At 35.1% G+C, this 18,948-nt stretch overlaps 1 protein-coding gene across 3 annotated transcripts in view; it reads left to right on the forward strand.

The window, feature by feature from the left end:
* Nucleotides 1-18,948, forward strand: part of LOC150101823 (RNA-binding protein 5-like) — a 455,027-nt gene that overhangs the window by 342,444 nt on the left and 93,635 nt on the right. For all 3 annotated transcript variants that reach the window (XR_016549043.1, XM_090400660.1, XM_090400661.1), the window contains exon 20: nucleotides 7,005-7,231. Coding sequence is in view for 2 of the 3 variants with exons in the window: in XM_090400660.1 (XP_090256786.1) it covers nucleotides 7,005-7,231 (227 nt within the window). In the remaining variant the exon portion in view is untranslated. The remainder of the gene's footprint in view (nucleotides 1-7,004; nucleotides 7,232-18,948) is intronic.

Genomic DNA, 18,948 nt, shown 5'->3' on the forward strand with positions numbered 1-18,948 from the left:
ATTAAGATGTCTTTAGTGCAATGCTAAACCAGTTATGCATCTGGTTCACTACAAAGAAAACTAGGACCCAGCAACACCAAGCTGAAAACTATAAACATGCTTTCTTCCATATCTAAAGCATGAGACTGATAAGTTAAAACATATTTTAAAGAATAATGGAAACTGATTTTCCTACCTTTATTCAGATATCCTTGATTGAAATGAGAAAGGATGTAATTTGCCCTTTATTTTAATTTTTCAATGCCCATGGCTTGTAATGGCAGTGGTGGATTTCCATACAAGTGTAGGAGGCATATGCTTCAGACTCCGCATGCACAGGCCCTCAAAACCAACAAAAAATTATAATTTTAATACATAGCTTTAACTCACACGAAGACAGAGCTGATCATTGGTTGAAGTGGCAGAATGTTTTAAATTAATTTTAAAAAATAATAAAGTTGGATATGAATGATTTACTTGACTAAAAACAAAGTGTGAAATTGTGTTAGCCTCTGAAAAATTTAAAACTTGTTTGAGTACTTCAAGTTAATGGCATTTAATTTTGAAAGTATTGATTTTAAGCTTTGGGGGGACTCTGGCAAATTCTGAAAAGATTTTTACTGTAATAAACTCAAAGTGGAAGGATGAGCAAAATAGAGTTTCAGAAATAGAAAAATTCAGTTTTGCTCATAAAAGTAAACTAATGATCTACTTCAGTTTTAAAGATAATTGTTTAGATTTTTCTGAGAAAATTAAAAATAATACTGACATTCTCAAGGCTGCTCGAAGTAGTACAAAGTGTGTTCAGTGTGAATGATTTCTAGCTATTAAACCAGTGCATTTTGCTTTTAATTGCCTACCTAAAATTACTTTTCCTTGATGTCAGTTAATGTATTAAACTTATATTAAAATATTTGGATAAATTCATGCTTTTTATATTATCTATGTCATTTGGATAAATTCATGCTTTTTTTATATTATCTATGTCATTCATTATCCTTATATATCAATCCATATCCTTCCTTATATCATGATTTACCATTTAATATTTTAATTATTCTTGTTGAGAGGCTTATACGCTGGTTAGACATAATAACTAATATTTAAGGAAATTGACAGCGTATACTGGAAATATAGATTAAATAAACTTTAATATACACTTTCCAATATTTCGGCGAACGTTACGTTGCCATCTTCTTGGGAACTTACTAAAGGACACGTGCACACAAGTACTAATACAACAAATGAGACTGAGGCTAGGACGCTAGCGTTTTCCTAAAGTCCTGATGGTGCCCCCTGGCGGGCTATATTGGTAGTTCTTGGCCTTTGGGCTGAAGTTCTTTTGATAAAAGTTTCCCAAATTTGGGGCAGTTTCATGCATCCAAATTTGTTGAGGTTTGGCATGTTCCTAAGGGCCGAGGCTGATTCCATGAATAGTCTTTCATACTTGAACTTGCTGCGGTATATTACTGTGGCTTTCTTCCATCTTATTCTGTGGCGAGTGTCCAGAGCGTGGTCTGCAAGCCCAGAGTGGCTGTACTGGTGAAATCGGATGTAATCCTTGTGTTCTGAGATTCTGATATTTGCTGTCCTGCCTGTTTGGCCAAAGTAGGACAGTTTACAGCTGCAAGGGACCTGGTGTACACCAGGTAGGTCTAGGGGAAGTGGTTGGTCTTTGGTGGAGTGGATAAGGGATGCGAGTTTTCTATGTGGTCTGTAACAAGTGGTCAAGTCATGTTTTTTTAAGATTTTATTGATTTTTTCTGAGGTGCCTCTGATGTAGGGAATAGTGATGGATTTAGAGTAATCTTTTTTGTGAAGGGGGGGGGGGGGTTGTGGACAACTGGGTTAAGTATTTTTTGGATTTTTTGGAGGGGGTAGCCGTTGGCTGAGAAAGTGTCACGGATGTGATTTAGTTCTGTGGTTAGGGCTTGATCATTAGAACAAATTATTTTTGCCCTGTTGAATAATGTTTTAATAACTCCATATTGTTGTGAGGGGGGGGGGGGTGGGATTGTTGGTGAATGTATCTGCCTGTATGGGTGGGTTTTCTATAAACTGAGAAAACCAAGGTTCCATCAGGTTGGCGGGTGACTAGTGTGTCTAGGAAGGGGAGGTTATTGTTTTCCTCTTTTTCCAGGGTGAATTTGATTCTAGGGTGTTGGTTGTTCAAGTGTGTTAGGAAGGAGAGGAGTGAATCCGGGCCATGTGGCCAGATAGCGAAAATATCATCAACATAGCGAAGCCATATGGTAGGTTTTTGTGGGGCTGAGTTTAAGGCTTTCTCTTCAAACATCTCCATTAAAAAGTTTGCCAAGGGTGGGGAAAGTGGTGAACCCATGGCTGTCCCCTCTATCTGTTTGTAGAATTTTTCCTGCCAAACGAAATAGCCTGAGTTCATTGTAAACTGAAATAGGGCTGAGATATCGGGAGGAAATTTAGCTTGGATTAGCTCTAAGGTTTCTTTGAGAGGGACATTCGTGAATAGGGAGGAGACATCAAAACTGACCATTATGTCATTGTGTTGGAGTGTAAGGTTTTCTATACTGGCTTTGAAGTGGGCTGAGTTTTTTATGTGTGATGGTGTATTGCCAGTATAGTGTGGGAGCGCTTTGGCTAAATGCTTGGCTAGTTTGTAAGTGGGGGAATCAATGCCATCCACTATGGGACGTAATGGCACATTTTCTTTGTGTATTTTTGGGAGCCCATATATGCGGGGGGGTCTAGAGTTATAGGGTTTTAGTCTGTTGGTAATCTCCACAGGCCAAGAAGTGACCTTCTTAAGGAGCCTATGGAGTTTTCTAGTTTGTGAGCTGGTGGGATTGTAATCAATGGGGAGGTAAGTGGAGCGATCTAATAATAAAGCCCTGAGCTTACCTGTGTAGTCTTTAAGATTGAGTACCACAGTGGCGTTCCCCTTATCCGCTTTGGTGATCACTATTTTTTTGTTACTCTTCAATTCTTGTAGTGCCTTGTATTCACTAATGGATATGTTGGATTTTGGAGGTTTTGCTTTATTGAGAACACAGGCTACATCCAATCTAATGTCGTTGGCGATGTGGGTTGGAAGTTGGCGAATCCCGCGTTCAATTTGAATCATTAATTCCTCGGCTGGTAATTTCCTAGGAGCAATGGCGAAGTTGTGACCACGTGACAGAGCGTGGATTGCTTCTGGCTTTAAGGTAGCTGACGATAGGTTAACAACAGTGTTGGTTTGTAGTTTGGAAGCCGAGTTCTTTGTTAATTTATCAAACTTGTTGATATGTCGGCTTCGTACTCGTTCAAATTCTTTTTTAGCTGCCGTACACGAGACGTCATGTAGGACCGACCAAAGCTCGTGATTCAGCGTATGTGAAAGCTCGTTTTCCAGCGTTGTTAAAGCGCTGTTTATATCGGCTAGGGAACCGCGTGTAGCGGTAATTTGCTCCCAAAGTAATGCCTGGCTAGCGCGGTTGTAAATACGGAGAGCTTTCTGTGAGATGAAGCGGTGTTTGAATTTAACACAGTTCGGGATGACATGATTATCCCAGCAGCGTTTTAGGAATGCCAGACGGTTAAGTTGTCTGGATAATTTCAGCCTCAGTTTGCCGTAAAATCTTAAAAAAACATGACTTGACCACTTGTTACAGACCACATAGAAAACTGGCATCCCTTATCCGCTCCACCAAAGACCAACCACTTCCCCTAGACCTACCTGGTGTATACCAGGTCCCTTGCAGCTGTAAACTGTCCTACTTTGGCCAAACAGGCAGGACAGCAAATATCAGAATCTCAGAACACAAGGATTACATCCGATTTCACCAGTACAGCCACTCTGGGCTTGCAGACCACGCTCTGGACACTCGCCACAGAATAAGATGGAAGAAAGCCACAGTAATACACCACAGCAAGTTCAAGTATGAAAGACTATTCATGGAATCAGCCTCGGCCCTTAGGAACATGCCAAACCTCAACAAATTTGGATGCATGAAACTGCCCCAAATTTGGGAAACTTTTATCAAAAGAACTTCAGCCCAAAGGCCAAGAACTACCAATATAGCCCGCCAGGGGGCACCATCAGGACTTTAGGAAAACGCTAGCGTCCTAGCCTCAGTCTCATTTGTTGTATTAGTACTTGTGTGCACGTGTCCTTTAGTAAGTTCCCAAGAAGATGGCAACGTAACGTTCGCCGAAATATCGGAAAGTGTATATTAAAGTTTATTTAATCTATATTTCCAGTATACGCTGTCAATTTCCTTAAATATTAGTTATTAATATTTTAATTCTAAATTAATTAAACTAAAATTTGCAAATATTTATAGTCAGTATGAAAATTATAATTTTTAAACCAAAATCTAAAAAAATGTAAACAAAATGTTGAATTATTAACTAAAAAATCATTTAATTTTACTTACTGGTGGGGAACGGGAGGGAATGGAGTTGAGAGTGGGAGAGTGGTGGCATTAATCATTTTTGAGTGTCCTTTAATCCAGTCATAGAAATCTGGCAACCATAACTATGCAACACGGTATGTTATACTTACTGTTATACCTTATACAATACACTGTATATGCTTTCGGACATTAATTAAATTTTTCTTACTATCTAATGGACTCTCATATTTTTGCACTTTTTTGTATATGTAGTTCTTTATATTGGCAGTTTTTAGCTAATGATCCTGTAATACCAGATTCTAAAGAAGAAGAAGAACATGTACAGCAACCACAGAAATTTAGAAACAAATCTGGGAACCAACCCAACCTGGAGACCAGGCATGAAACTTTTTCAAGCTACTTCAGCTACTTCTACAAACCTAAGCATTAGTACTGTAATACGTAGGTTTATAGTGTTATGACTTTTCTTATATCTCTTATATCTATTTCTTATGACTTTTTTTTATATCTATTCTTGTTTGTTATAATACGTTTATACTCTAATCGTTTAGATTAACTTCTATTGTTTTATATCTTTCTTTTATCCTACCAGCTGTGCTGGTAGGATAAAAGAAAGATATAAAACAATATTCTTTTTTTGGATATTGTTATCCAAAAAAAGGATATTTTTTTGGATAACAAAAAAATATCCTTTTTTCTTATCCTTTTGTCTTTACTTTTTATTTTTATTTTAACTATCCTCTCGACTCCTTCATTTATGTTATTGCCCTTTGCTTATCATGTTTGCTATTTCTTTACTTAATTAGTTGTTTACCTTTTATCTACCCTTTCTTAACTAATCCAATATTCTATCTTTCTTAAATTCAAAACTCATCTAACACTGTACCTTACTTATGCACATTTATCCCTTATAATTTAAACTCTACAATCAAATATTCTCTCCTTCAGTGCTTTGCAGTCCTATTGGCCTTTCTATGTCCTAAACAAACAATCTGAAGAAGTTCACCCTATAAGTATTAACACATTTATATTTATGCTGCACCAGCTAATACCTAGGTAGAAAGGATTCTTGTTCAGGGTGACCCCTTTAGAGAGTTAATGATTATTTGATCAAGCATAAATTTATCCCCCCCCCCCGCTTGTCCTTTTCTTCTTTACAGTCGCGGCTTACTTATTGCATTAGTATTCATGGGTTTATCCCGCTTGGCTCGTTGTTATTTTTATGAGCGGTAGTTTTGAATTCATATAATATAGGCAGATCAGGCAAGTACATGAATGAAACAATTTAATGAGCTTTAAGGTGATACACTATAATATATTTCAAAACAGGATAATATGGTTGCACTTAACTCAGATCAAAAGCTCTAATTAACTTGTACTTATCACACATACTAAATCTTAATAACCTTAAATACAATCATAAAGTAAAATTCATAGATTATCATTAAGCCATTCGGATACACGTGGCTATCAGTGAACACATCAGCACAATTTCACCTTTAGTTTAACATAATCTTGTATCTATTCGGCCTCTTGGGCAAACAATTCTTAACACTGTCTCGGACACTTGTCTAGTTGTAGGCTACCCTTACAGTTCTTTAAGTTCAGTCCAATTTAAACGTTCACACAGAAAATTCTCTCTCTTCTTACAACTGGATTTAGTATTTCAAAAGTCTACATTACCATTTCTGTCCTTGAATTCTTAAAACTTGTTCCTGCCTTTTCTAATCATCAAGGCCTTCAATTGTAGTCGCTTTGGAGGATATCTTCCGTAGATCTGTGCGAGTAGAATCTCCATGGGGAACCTGGGAGGTGACACGGTAACGTCGCCTCGAATGGACGGCTCAATTTAGTCCCTCCGTCGTACGACAACATCACAGCTATCCTAGAACACGGACATAGCTTGGCCCAGTACGAACGCTATGACGGACGAACTAAGTGCCTTCCGCGACTGGCCAGGGACTTCCCTCCTACGAAGAGCAGGACCACTCCGAGAGATCAGGAATCCAGGAAGAAAAAAGATCGCCAATCTTCATGCAAGGCCTTTTTATTTTGTTTTTCCCCTCTCGGTAAATCTCGATATTTGCGATACGCGCCAACTCGGTCACGTGTGTCCACGTCAATCTCATTAGCTCCCTCTATTATTTTCTCGCACGTATGTCTGTCTCCTATTCCTGGAAAATGCTTAGGTTTCCCTTTCCAATACTTTCATAATGCAGGACGGTAAAAATGACCCTTGAACCCTGACTCACAGGCTTTACTATTTCAGTGCAAGAGGCTGGTTTTTTCAAATGGATTTTGCCAGCTTACATGGATTTCTATTATCAGGCCCACACTTAATACAGATTATATTTAAACACTTTATACAAATTTTATACAATTCCTTAAACTTTATCTTGACTTGTATTCACAAACAACTTATTTTTTCTATTGCCAACGTTCCATGTTCTCTGCCTGAGTAGAATTAATGTTGTGACCTGAATATTTTAATATAAACCTTTTTAATGCTTATTCAGGACAACAATAGATGTGCACATTATGGTTTCTAAATGGTAAAATTGATGTATAGGAATTCTTGTTAAAAGTGTATATGTGTGTGTGTGTGTGTGTGCAGTGTATAAACATATATATTGCTATTTTTTTATCTCTCAGTTACACCAAAAGAAAAGCCAATCCTAGTAGCAGCATATGGTGGTGAAAGTGACTCAGAGTCAGAGCCAGAGGGAATCCATGATGATAATTCTTCTATACATGATGTAGTAAAAGCAGAAGAGTTGAAATTAACAGATTTTAACAAAATGGCTTGTCTTTTATGTAAAAGGCAGTTTCCTAATAAAGAAGCGCTTCAGAGGCATCAACAATTATCAGATCTGCATAAGGTTAGTTCAGTTGTTGCAGAATTTGTATTCTTTACCATGTTAGTATTATTCTTACTCTGAAAAATATGAAGATTGGTTTGTTTAGTCCAAAAATTTCCCATTCATTTTTAATTCATAAGGGAAGGGCCACTACCCAGACTGGTTTCGACCTTTATTGAGGTCTCATCAGTGGAGGCAGACCCAGAGGTGGTGATACTAAGGTGGAAGTAATGCAGAAGTCATATCACCATATAATCCCTTACATATCCATAATTCATACATCCCTTAATGCATAGCATTATACATGTCTGCAAGGAGATGTGCTTTGCATTATGGGAGATACTAAGGCCAGTGATCAGAACTTACCCCACTTTTACTACGAGTTGCCCCAGTCCTGAAAATACTTCAGGTACAAACTTTGTTTGCTTACACTTGAATAAAGGATTAAACGAAATATATAATTGGTAGCATAGCCAAGTGAAAAAACTTCCATGAACTATCTCTAATCCAGAGAATTTTAATAATAAGGTGTTGACACCTTTTGGCAACTGGTATATGGTGATATGACTTCTGCATTACTTCCACCATAGTATCACCACCTCTGGGTCTGGCTCCCACTAACGAAATCTTGGGTTTTCGGCAAGATAAGTACTTTGTTTTTTTTTCGTTTGTTTTTCACTTTAATTTATTTTACTGGTGCTAGTGGTGGTTTCGTCCCCACTAGCACTAGTTTCTTTTAATAAATATTAGGTTTGCTGCTAGTGCAGTTAGTATCTGCATTACGGGATTACTTTTAGCGGCATCACAGCTGCCATTTATAGTAGCTCAAACAAACATTTGCTGGTGGTGTAGAATTATTTCTGTATCATGGAGTTATTTTATTCTCAGTCTTACGACTGAAAGTTTTTTTGTTTTTTTTTTTCGATTAAACGATTTCCAAAACTTCCAGTTATGTGTAATAAGAGGTTATAGTCTTTTTCCCACTTGAGATAATGGTACCAATTCCTCCAAGGGTGTGAACTCTAGGAATTGAAATTCCGGGATGTGAAGAAGCGAGACTGGTAACTAAGGTTTTAAAAGAGATAGTTGGCACAAACAAGATTCATTCTTTCACCCCTTTTGGCAGAGGGAAATATTTAATTTTAGTTAAAGATGTGGAAACAAGGGACAAAGTATTACAGGATTTTACTTTCGAAGGCAGCACAGTTATTACTGTAATGGACAGGAGCAAGGTAAAAAACAGTAAAAAGATTTCCAATGGAATATATATAGAGAATAGTAATGAAATTCTTGTACAGACATTTTCAAAATGGGGTAAGATTAGTAATATACGAAAGAGTTTGTCAAGTGAAAATCCAAATTGGTTTTCTGGTGATGTCACCTTCACAATGGATATGAAGACGCCCGTACCAAATTTTATAAACATTGGTACAACCCGAGTTATGGTTCATTGCAGTTCAGTTAGATGCAGTTAGATGCGAGTTATGGTTAGATGCAATTCATACGATCACCTAAGTGATCGTATGAACTGCATCTAACCAAATCTAAATGTTTCAACTGCATGGAGATCGGACATATTGCTAATCAGTGCCTCAAACCCTTTTAGAACTTTCGTGGAAAGAGTGGGAGCTCCTGTAGAGCCAATTAGAACACGATATATAGCAGAGAGTCAAAATGAAGAGTTCCCAGATCTTCCAATTCAGTCTAGTAAACACTCTGCTTTTAAGCAAACTACATTTGCTAAAATCACAAAAAGTGCGCAACTAAATCAGTTAGAAATTAGCCCCAAAATTCCAGATCTGCAGGAGCAACTTTTCCAGTCAAATACTGATGGAACAACAGTTGCAATTACCAATAATGAACCTAAAATAACAACTGAGCAGGTACACAATGAAATGCAAAAACATTCAACTGTTCTTACAAGGAGAAACTGGAGAAGAAACAGAAAAGCAAGTAAGAATACTGAAAGAACTTAATATGCAGACAAGATCATCAAAAAGGAAAAACGAATTAATAAAAAAAATTGAAGATAAACAAAAAAAAAAAAAAAAGAACTACAACTAAAAGAAAAAGAAGTAATAAAAATGTAAAAATGGAGAAGGCTGTGGATCATCAAATGAAAACTCTTCAGGCTCAGAAAAGTTTATGGATTATGAAGGGCCAACTCATGCTAATAAAGAGAAAGCAAGAGATACAATTAAAGAAAATATAATAAAGTTTACCGATTCAAAGTTTTCTCATTTCAGTTATCATCTACATGAAAAGAAAATAACTAGCTTCCAAATCAAAAATGATAGCCATGAAATTGAAGTAATGGAAAGCAACTGTAAAAAACTCGAAAACAGTTTACACGAAACAGGTTACACAATTGCTTTTTCACAGATTGAAGACCTCATCAGGTTCGTCCAAAATTTAGAAGTTAAAGACTTACTAGTGACACTTCAATAATCATAGCATCTTCTTTCTGCATTACCTCATTAAATGTATGAGGATTCCATAGGCAAATTAAACAAGAAACTATAAGGAAACTTATGCTATGCCATAATATCAGGTTTTTGCATACTTCTTCAGATATAAAGATATAAAAAGTTTAACAGATAGATATCCACTTCTTTCTTATTAGAGCTTTGGAAGATTTAACAGTATTGGAGTAGGAGTACTTATTCTTGTCCCCCCCCTCTCTCCCTCTTTGGGTCATTCTGTAATATCCAAAGAGATGCAGAAGGGAGAATCTTGACAATAGATTGGAAATACTGCGGATGTGTAATAAGGTTTATAAATGTTTATGCTCCATCCAATGGAACAGTTAGATGAAAATTCTTCCAGGAATTGGAGTCATATTTATATGGTGCCCATTACATTATAGCAGTTGGAGACTGGAATTGTATTGAAAATCCCACATTAGACAAAATAGGAGGACACTCCAGGAGTGGAAAAGTGGGATACGCACAGTTAAAAATATGTCTTATCAATTCTCAACTAGTAGACATATGGAGGATTCGCAATCCTAATCTTCAGGCACACGCATACATGAATCAAGATATTGGTACTCATATTGATCGAATTTATATCTCTTCTTCTCTTATAAATAGGATAATTCAGATGAAACATCTTGATATGAACATGTCAGATCATAATCCACTTATACTTAAGTTCATCCACTGCATGGAAGAAATAGAGATCTCTTGTGGACTATGGAGACCTCCATCAAATTTTCCGTTGATCTTTTCAACTAAATTCAAGAACCTCTGTTTGAATTGGAATAATGTGACCTGGAATTGGGATATGTGGTTAAAATTCAAACAAGCAGTAGAGCAGAATATGATGGAATGGGGAAAGGAACAGGTTTCCTCAAAAGCAAAGAGTTGAAAGATCTGTATAAAGAGAGAAGCTGGATTGTAACAAACCAGCACAGTGGTATAGAATGTAGCAGCATCATTAGAAACTACATGGAGATAGAACTGGAAAGGCAGAAACAAGTAGAAGAAAAAAAGTTTTAAGATAAGAATACAACAGCACTTAGCAGATATCCCTTCAGCTGCATTCTTCAATAGACATTTACAAAATTTCACAAAGAAAGGACTATCACTCAAGTCTGTGTTGATGGAGAAGACATGTCCACCACTAAAGACATCCTTGACTCCTTTCAAAAACACTACAAAAATCTGTTTGAAGACAATAGTACTGTTGGAAATTATATCTCTTGGAACATTAATGGCTTTTCTGTTCATATCCAAGATGGGCTTGACAGCCCATTACAGCATCTGAAGTTACCACAGCCTATAAAGAATGCCAGGCAAGAAAATCCCCTGGGTCTGATGGTCTAGGGATAGAATTTTATCGTGAGGCCTGGGATTTTATTCTTCCCATTCTAGTTACACTATTTAATTCCTTTCTCTCATCAGGACATGTATCAAGTGAATTTGTAGCAAGGCATACTGTCCTCATTCCTAAACTTAATAGAGATCACACCTTAATCAGCAGCTTGAGACCTATTTCTCTATCTAATACTGACTACAAGATATTTTTCCGCATTATTAATAACTGGCTCAAAGTGGGAATGAAATATATAATTAAAAGCACACAGGTGTATTTAGTACCAGGTCGAGCAGTAGAATTTAATCTATTTCTGCTACCTAATCTTATCCGCTTAGTTAACATGACAAAGCAGTTGATGGCAGTGCTATCAGTGGACATTCGATAATGTCCAGCATCCCTTTCTATTCCACATCCTCCAGCAAATTGGTGTAGGTAAAAAACTGCTATCTATTATCAAAGGAGCCTATGCCAATTCAACCACCCACCTCCTAGTTAATGGGTTCCTGTCAGACCCAGTAAAAATTCAAAAAGGAGTCGAGCAAGGTTGCCCTCTCAGTCCACTGCTCTTTGAATTGGTTCTTGAACCTTTCTTACAACAAGTCAACAATACACATGCTGTGCAAGGAATAACAGTTACTTCAACTAAAAAGGAAAATAAGGTATTAGCATATGCCAATGATGTAGTCGGAACTTTGAAGGATAATGATTCCATATATATATTTTGGTATTTTGGAAAAATTCAGCAAAAGCAGCGGATTAATTATTAATGCAGACAAGACAAAATTAAAAGTTTATGTAAAGTGGGATCTTGGAAGCATTTCTTTTGGACTAACCCCTAAGAGAGAGAGAGAACCCCTCATTATACACTCTCCTTTTCTTCTAAAGCCATAGTACTCAAAACCATAATCTTTCCTGCTCAGTTGTATATAATAAATATTGCAGACTTATAAATATTACAATAGAATAGCTTAATATAAAAACGATACTAAATGCAGCAGCAAATGAAAGCTTAGGAAAGACCAAAAAATTCAATTAAAGGAAAAAACTGAAGATCTGGGATGATATAATGAAAGAAATAATCAAAAAGAAAAAAGAAGCATATCACAAATGTTTAAGCAGTAAAAGATTAGAAGATGAAATAGAAAAAAAAAGAATAAGAGCCCATAGCTAAAAGAGAAGTCAGAAAAAGACATAGAGAATCATGGTTCTAATTTAGAACATGATTTACATAAAATAAGACCCAATGTGTATAAAATTTTGAAACACTTAAATGCAGATACCAAAGAAAACATAAAATTAAACACCGAATTGAAATTAGAAGAATTTCTAAATTACTACTCAGAATTGTGGACAGACAAATATTTTAAAAAAGACAAGTGGCAAACAATTAACGAAAATGAAAACGAAATAACAAAAGAAGAATTAGAAATCAGTCTGAAAGAAACAAGAAACGGAAAATCACCTGGAGAAGATAAACTAGGTTCAGAACTATATAAATACACAGAAACAAGATTCAAAGAAAGACCCTTATTATTTTTGAATAAAATTTATTCAACTGGTATCCCCCCCCCCCCCAATAGAATGAAAAAAAAAATGTGATTCCTATCTTTAAAAAAGGTAATAGAGATGACCCGAAAAACTATAGAGGTATCAGTATAATAAATTCCTATTACAAAATATATAGCAGAATCTTAAGTAGCAAACTAATGAAATATTCTGAAAACTTTATTTTAGAAATACAGAATGGATTTAGAAAAGGACGATCATGTATAGACCTGGCCTTTTGCCTAAAATTAATAATAGAGAAAAGAAGAGAATACAGTTTAGAAATACATATTGCATTTATTGACTTTGAAAAAGCATTTGACAAAGTTAAAGGAAACATATTATTTAACATATTAAAAGAAAGACAAATACCAAATAATATCCTAAAAGCTATCACAAGTATATATGAAAATAATCAAATACAAATAAGATTAAATTACGAGCTGTCATATACGAGAGGGATAAACCAAGGGGTCTGACATGGATGTCCCCTCTCAGCAATTCTTTTTAATATCTACTTAAATGAAATAATAATAAAATGGAATAAAAATTTACATCAAGGAATTAAACTTTCTCCTACAGTAAACTTAAACACTCTCCTCTTTGCCGACGACTAAATAATAATTACAAATTCTGAAGATAAACTACAGAAAGCTATTTTAGATCTAAATGAGATATCCAAAGATTATGGCATGATAATATCAACAGAAAAATCAAAAACTATGGCCTTTAAAGGACAAGATCCAGCAAGAACTAAAATAGTAATAGATAACTAGATCTTAGAACATGTGAATTCATTTAACTACCTAGGATGTACGATCACATATGAAAATGAAAAAGATATAAACGTAAAAATTGCAAAATATTTAAAAATAACAGGTGTAATTAACTCTATATTTAAACCAAACCTAGTTCAAAAACAAACCAGACTAAAGGTATACAATACATTAGCCCTACCAGTCTTAATGTATGGAAGTGAAATCTGGACAATAAAACAAAAAGACAAACAAAGATTAACAACAGCGCAGAAATGAAGTTTATGAGAAAAACTGCAAAGAATACCCTATTTGATCACAAAAGAAATGAAGAAATTATGAAAGAATTAAACCAAGAACCAGTAATAGAAAAAATTAAAAAATATAAACATAAATGGATGCAACAAGTTCAAAGAATGAAAACAGAAAGATTACCAAAACAAGCTTTAAAGTACAAGCCATTAGGAGAAAAAAAAAACAGGATGTCCTCTTAAACGATTCAACAATGACTTCTAAGGCCAGAACAGGTCAGGCTAGGCCTAAATCCTTGATACGCATGATGATGATGAAATATTACAGACATCACAGAAGCTGAAGAAAAGCAATTATATAGTAAACCTGTGCAATTTTTTTGGTCCAGCCAATACCAAGAAGTTAAAAAGGAATTTCTTCAACTATCAACGAAGCATGGAGGATTTGGACACCCCTTGAGGGTACATGGCTGGAATTTGATGATGATGATGATGTCTTAAAATTCTACTATTTAAGCAATACAGCTTCAAAAATCTATAAATATTGCAAACTAATCACACATCTGCAGACCTTCTCCAGTACTACTTGGGTTTTCATCTTCCCCTGTTTGGAGTTAATGATTATAAAGGTCCAAAACTGAGATTGTTCCTGAATATTATAACACTCTGTGCTTCACTCTAAGACTGCTAAAACACTCTGGAATTGACATTCTTTCCATTGAAAAAAAAGTAAAATTTGATATAAAGAAATCTTTAATCTCTTTCGCTGTGAAGTTCCACAGTTGGGTACTGACAACAATATTTTGTTTCATAACTTGATGAAGTTCCAAGGGTATCCTAACAGGAAGGATCTTGCTTGTAGAATTACATATGGTCACCTTCCAGTCAATGCCATCAAATGGAGGTACTTTAACATCGGAGATCCAATCTGTGACATCTGTTACCAATTGGAAACAGTAGAACATGCATTCTACAGCTGCCCCCTTGCTCTGTGTATTTGGAACAGATTATGTATGTTGGGCATGCACTATTTACAACAGGACAGGTTATTTTTTTATTATACCCACCACCTGTCAGCAATGGGAAGAGAATTTTGATTTTTATAATTAATGAATTAAAATACTATTTATGGAAGGTTAGAAAAAAACATGGATTTGGAAACCAGCAATATGACATCCAAATACTTTATAATATTAAGTTTTAAAAGAGGTAAACCGTGAGTAGACATAACTATACATAATAAATAACGGAAAAACTCACGTAGAAATATTATTTAATAGTATAATTTTCGCCTGTGTGTCACAGGCATCTTCAGTACAATTAGGCACAAAAATTAAACACTAACTGACAATTCCAAAAAGCGCCACCTAAGTAGCTGGTGTAAGATAACTAAAAAGGTCAATAACTTTCCTAAAAAAAATAAATAAATAAATAAAAAATAATAAAATAAAAAAAATAAAAAAAAAATAAATAAAAATAAAAAAAAATTTAATACAATAAAAAGTTAGGAAAGATTAGCTGATTTGTAAAGTACTATCTCCCATAAAGGGGATAGACGTAAGCCGTCGGATCTGTTTAAGTTAGGAGAATGAAGTAGAGTTTCACATGCTTCTTTATAAAGGCGTTCCATGAGAAACTGACTTTTGTGAAGAACTTTTGTCTTTCTCCAATGAACTCTGTGTCTAGTGAAGATGGCATGTTCTGCAAGTCTGGACTTGCAGAACATGCCATCTTCACTAGACACAGAGTTCATTGGAGAAAGACAAAAGTTCTTCACAAAAGTCAGTTTCTCATGGAACGCCTTTATAAAGAAGCATGTGAAACTCTACTTCATTCTCCTAACTTAAACAGATCCGACGGCTTACGTCTATCCCCTTTATGGGAGATAGTACTTTACAAATCAGCTAATCTTTCCTAACTTTTTATTGTATTAAATTTTTTTTTATTTTTATTTATTTTTTTTTTTAGGAAAGTTATTGACCTTTTTAGTTATCTTACACCAGCTACTTAGGTGGTGCTTTTTGGAATTGTCAGTTAGTGTTTAATTTTTGTGCCTAATTGTACTGAAGATGCCTGTGACACACAGGCGAAAATTATACTATTAAATAATATTTCTACGTGAGTTTTTCCGTTATTTATTATGTATACTTTATAATATTGTATTCTGGAAATTTTATTGTTCAGTCAGACCTTTTTTGTATTTAGAAAGAAGCATTATAGGAGATATCAAATTTATCACTAGATGGTGTAGACCACCCACATTATGCAGTATTCACCAGGAGGGAGATAAAATTCTGTCTATTCTTGCTATGAGAGGTTTTTTTAAATAGTTCCATCCTCTTAATTCAATGTAGTCTTATAGTCAATTGCAGGGATGACTGAAGAGCAATCACAGGCAGAGAAAGCCAACTCAAGGTGGTTAACCCAGATGGGGCTAACTACCTGGGTATCAGTCATCTTTGTGCTTTAGTTTCAATTGGTTTTTTGGTTGTTCATCTATATGAGATTGGTGAAAAGGAAAACTGATAGCCTTTGGCTACATGATGATATAAAAGAGCTGAGGCCTTTTTTTTTCTCTCTCTCATGCTATCTATCTATCTTTTTTTCTCCTAATACTATCAAGCTCTCTTGCACCCCTATAATAACTACTCTAGGCTGAAAAGGAAAACTGATGGCTATATGATGATATAAAAGAGCTGAGGCCTTTTCTCTCTCTCTCTCTCATGCTATCTATCTGTTTTTTTCTCCTAATACTGTCAAGCTCTCTTGCGCCCCTATAATAACTACTCTAGGCCTAAGATGAGCAACCTTTACTTTTTCACCTCAATAAAGGCCGAAACCGGTCTGGGTAGTGATCCTTCCCTTAATGCATAGCCTTATGCATGTCTGCAAATAGATGTGCTTTGCATTATGGGGGATACTAAGGCAAGTGTTCAGAACTTACTCCACATTTACCACGAGTTGCCCCAGTCCTGAAAATACTTCAGGCACAAACTTTGTTTGCTTACAGTTGGATAAAGGATTAAACCAAATATATAATTAGTTTCATTATTGCTTGTCCTTTTATCATTTCAGAATGATTTCTGTTTATACCAATAATAAACATTAAACTCAGTCACTGTAAACTTATGCACTGCTGCTTGATTGCCATGTTTTTCTGCAAAATCAATAACTTTGAGTTTAAAACCAAACCAGCACCGTAACTTGAACATTTCTCCATATTTCAAGCCAAAATTACTAGTAATTTACAAGACTTGAGATACGTTATGAACAATCCTTCACAAATGACTAATGAGAACTAAAAAGTTCAGCACGAAACAGACAGCAATGCTGGGGCGGTAGGGACAGTGCAACTATGTTTATGATTGGTGCAGTATTAACAGAAGATAGCACAACTCAGTGACAAAGGCAAGCCCACAGTTGTTGAATTGAAATGATGATTCTTTTCAACCAAATTCCAATATATCTGAAACTGCCATAACAATATTCACTTTCTATTTCTTAAAGTTTAAAACTTTTTTTGTGTGTGCGAGGTATATCCATAACTTTTTACACTTGACTATTACTATATATTTATTAATAATATGTGAACATTTTCATTCATGTTTTCAGTTTTAACACCTCAAATATCTCTTGAATCAGTTCTGTGGAAAATGTTAGTTTCTTCTGACTTTTCCACAGAATTCCATTTTACAAACATTAAGGATAAAAGCATCCTCAACATCCATATTGGTGGACAGACAGGGCTATTGATGCCATATGATGCAATTGCAACTGAGAAAAAAAAAAAAAAAACATTTAGGTTACAGTTTTAGAATCAGTGAATAGAAATTGTGTATTTTGGGAAAATAAAAAATATCCATAATACTACTTTGTCATTTTTCCATGTTTTAATGTGCACTGTTAATAGTCCAGATTTTGCACATTCAATCACTGGGCAAAATCAGCCAGTTATTGCCATCAGTAATTAGCTGATTTTGCTTATTTGTTTGTTACCATAAAAATAATAGTAATAATAAAATTGGATGAAAAACACGTTACTGTGTTGGGAATAACTTGTTACATTATGTTATGTCTGAGTGCTATTTAAAGAATTTTTTGATGTCTGCTTATCCTATTCTCTTATTGATTGTATACCAATAGGTATCGTAAATGAGTTAAAAAAACACAAGGAAGAATTTTATTTCCTACTTAACAGAAATCAACCAAACTGCTGAAATAAATTTAATTCCCAAAATATTTATGACATAAAAGATGTCATGAAATCAGCATTGTGTAAATGAAACTGACAATTAAACAGTTCTTCTAATTCTACTCATCATGGACAAGTAGAAGAGTGTAATTTTCATCTTCTTTATATAAATATTAAAAAAAAATATGATCTATTAATAAAAGATTTTTAATCAACAGAACTTTTTGTTATTAAACAATGACACACACTTTATATAGAACTGCTACTATTTGGTAAAAAGTATGTCATTCTTATAATCACAAATAAGAACATTGATCTACTGCCACTGAATAGAAATGATCATATGGTTTATGATTAAAAAATTCATTCATAAACTATATATGGATGAGATTGTCTTAATCCCTCTTTTGAGACATCAGGTTATTAGAATGTCATGAGACTTAGGTAATGTGAGAATTACCATGCTTAATAAATGAAGAATGGAGTGGAGTATACCGTTGTCAGCAAAATTACCAATAATATTTGAGGCTGGTGAGAGATCATTAATGTAAAAAAAGAACTCATGAGCAAAAGTACAGGGATACTCTGACATTTAACAACCGAAATCTATGGGGGGGGGGGAACTCTGTTACAACAGTGAACAAACAGAGGAGGAAAGTGGCTCTGACTAGTTGCAAAACGCAGACCCTAAGATGATCTTAATGATATGTAGATTTTATTGCATACCCAGTCATATTCTCCCGAAATATCAAGTATAATGCAGTTTTCTTCAAGCGTTTATTGGCTTGTATCCAAAGGTAGATAGGGTTGACAAGGGAATCTACTATGGAGCAACAGGCAGAATCCAGTATAATAAATTTAGTTTAATCCTTTATCCAAGCAAACAAAGTTTGCATCTGAAAATATCTTCAGGACTGAGGTAAGGTAGTGCAACTCCGAGCAAAGGTGGACCAAGCTGTCATCACTCCTTGCCTCAGTATCTCCCATAATGCACTGCACATCTCCTTGCGGACATGTATTGCACTACCTTACCTCAGTCCTGAAGATATTTTCAGGCACAAACTTTGTTTGCTTATATTTCGTCAGTGGGTCTGCCTCCCACTGACGAAACCTCAATAAAGGTCAAAACCGGTCTGGATAGTGGCCCTTCCCTTAATGCATAGCAGTATACATGTC

This window comes from Typopeltis vanoorti, chromosome 11 (genome assembly GCF_054136105.1).
Source record: "Typopeltis vanoorti isolate ZY-2024b chromosome 11, IOZ_Tvanoo_1.0, whole genome shotgun sequence".
NCBI classification, from domain to species: Eukaryota; Metazoa; Arthropoda; class Arachnida; order Uropygi; family Thelyphonidae; genus Typopeltis; species Typopeltis vanoorti.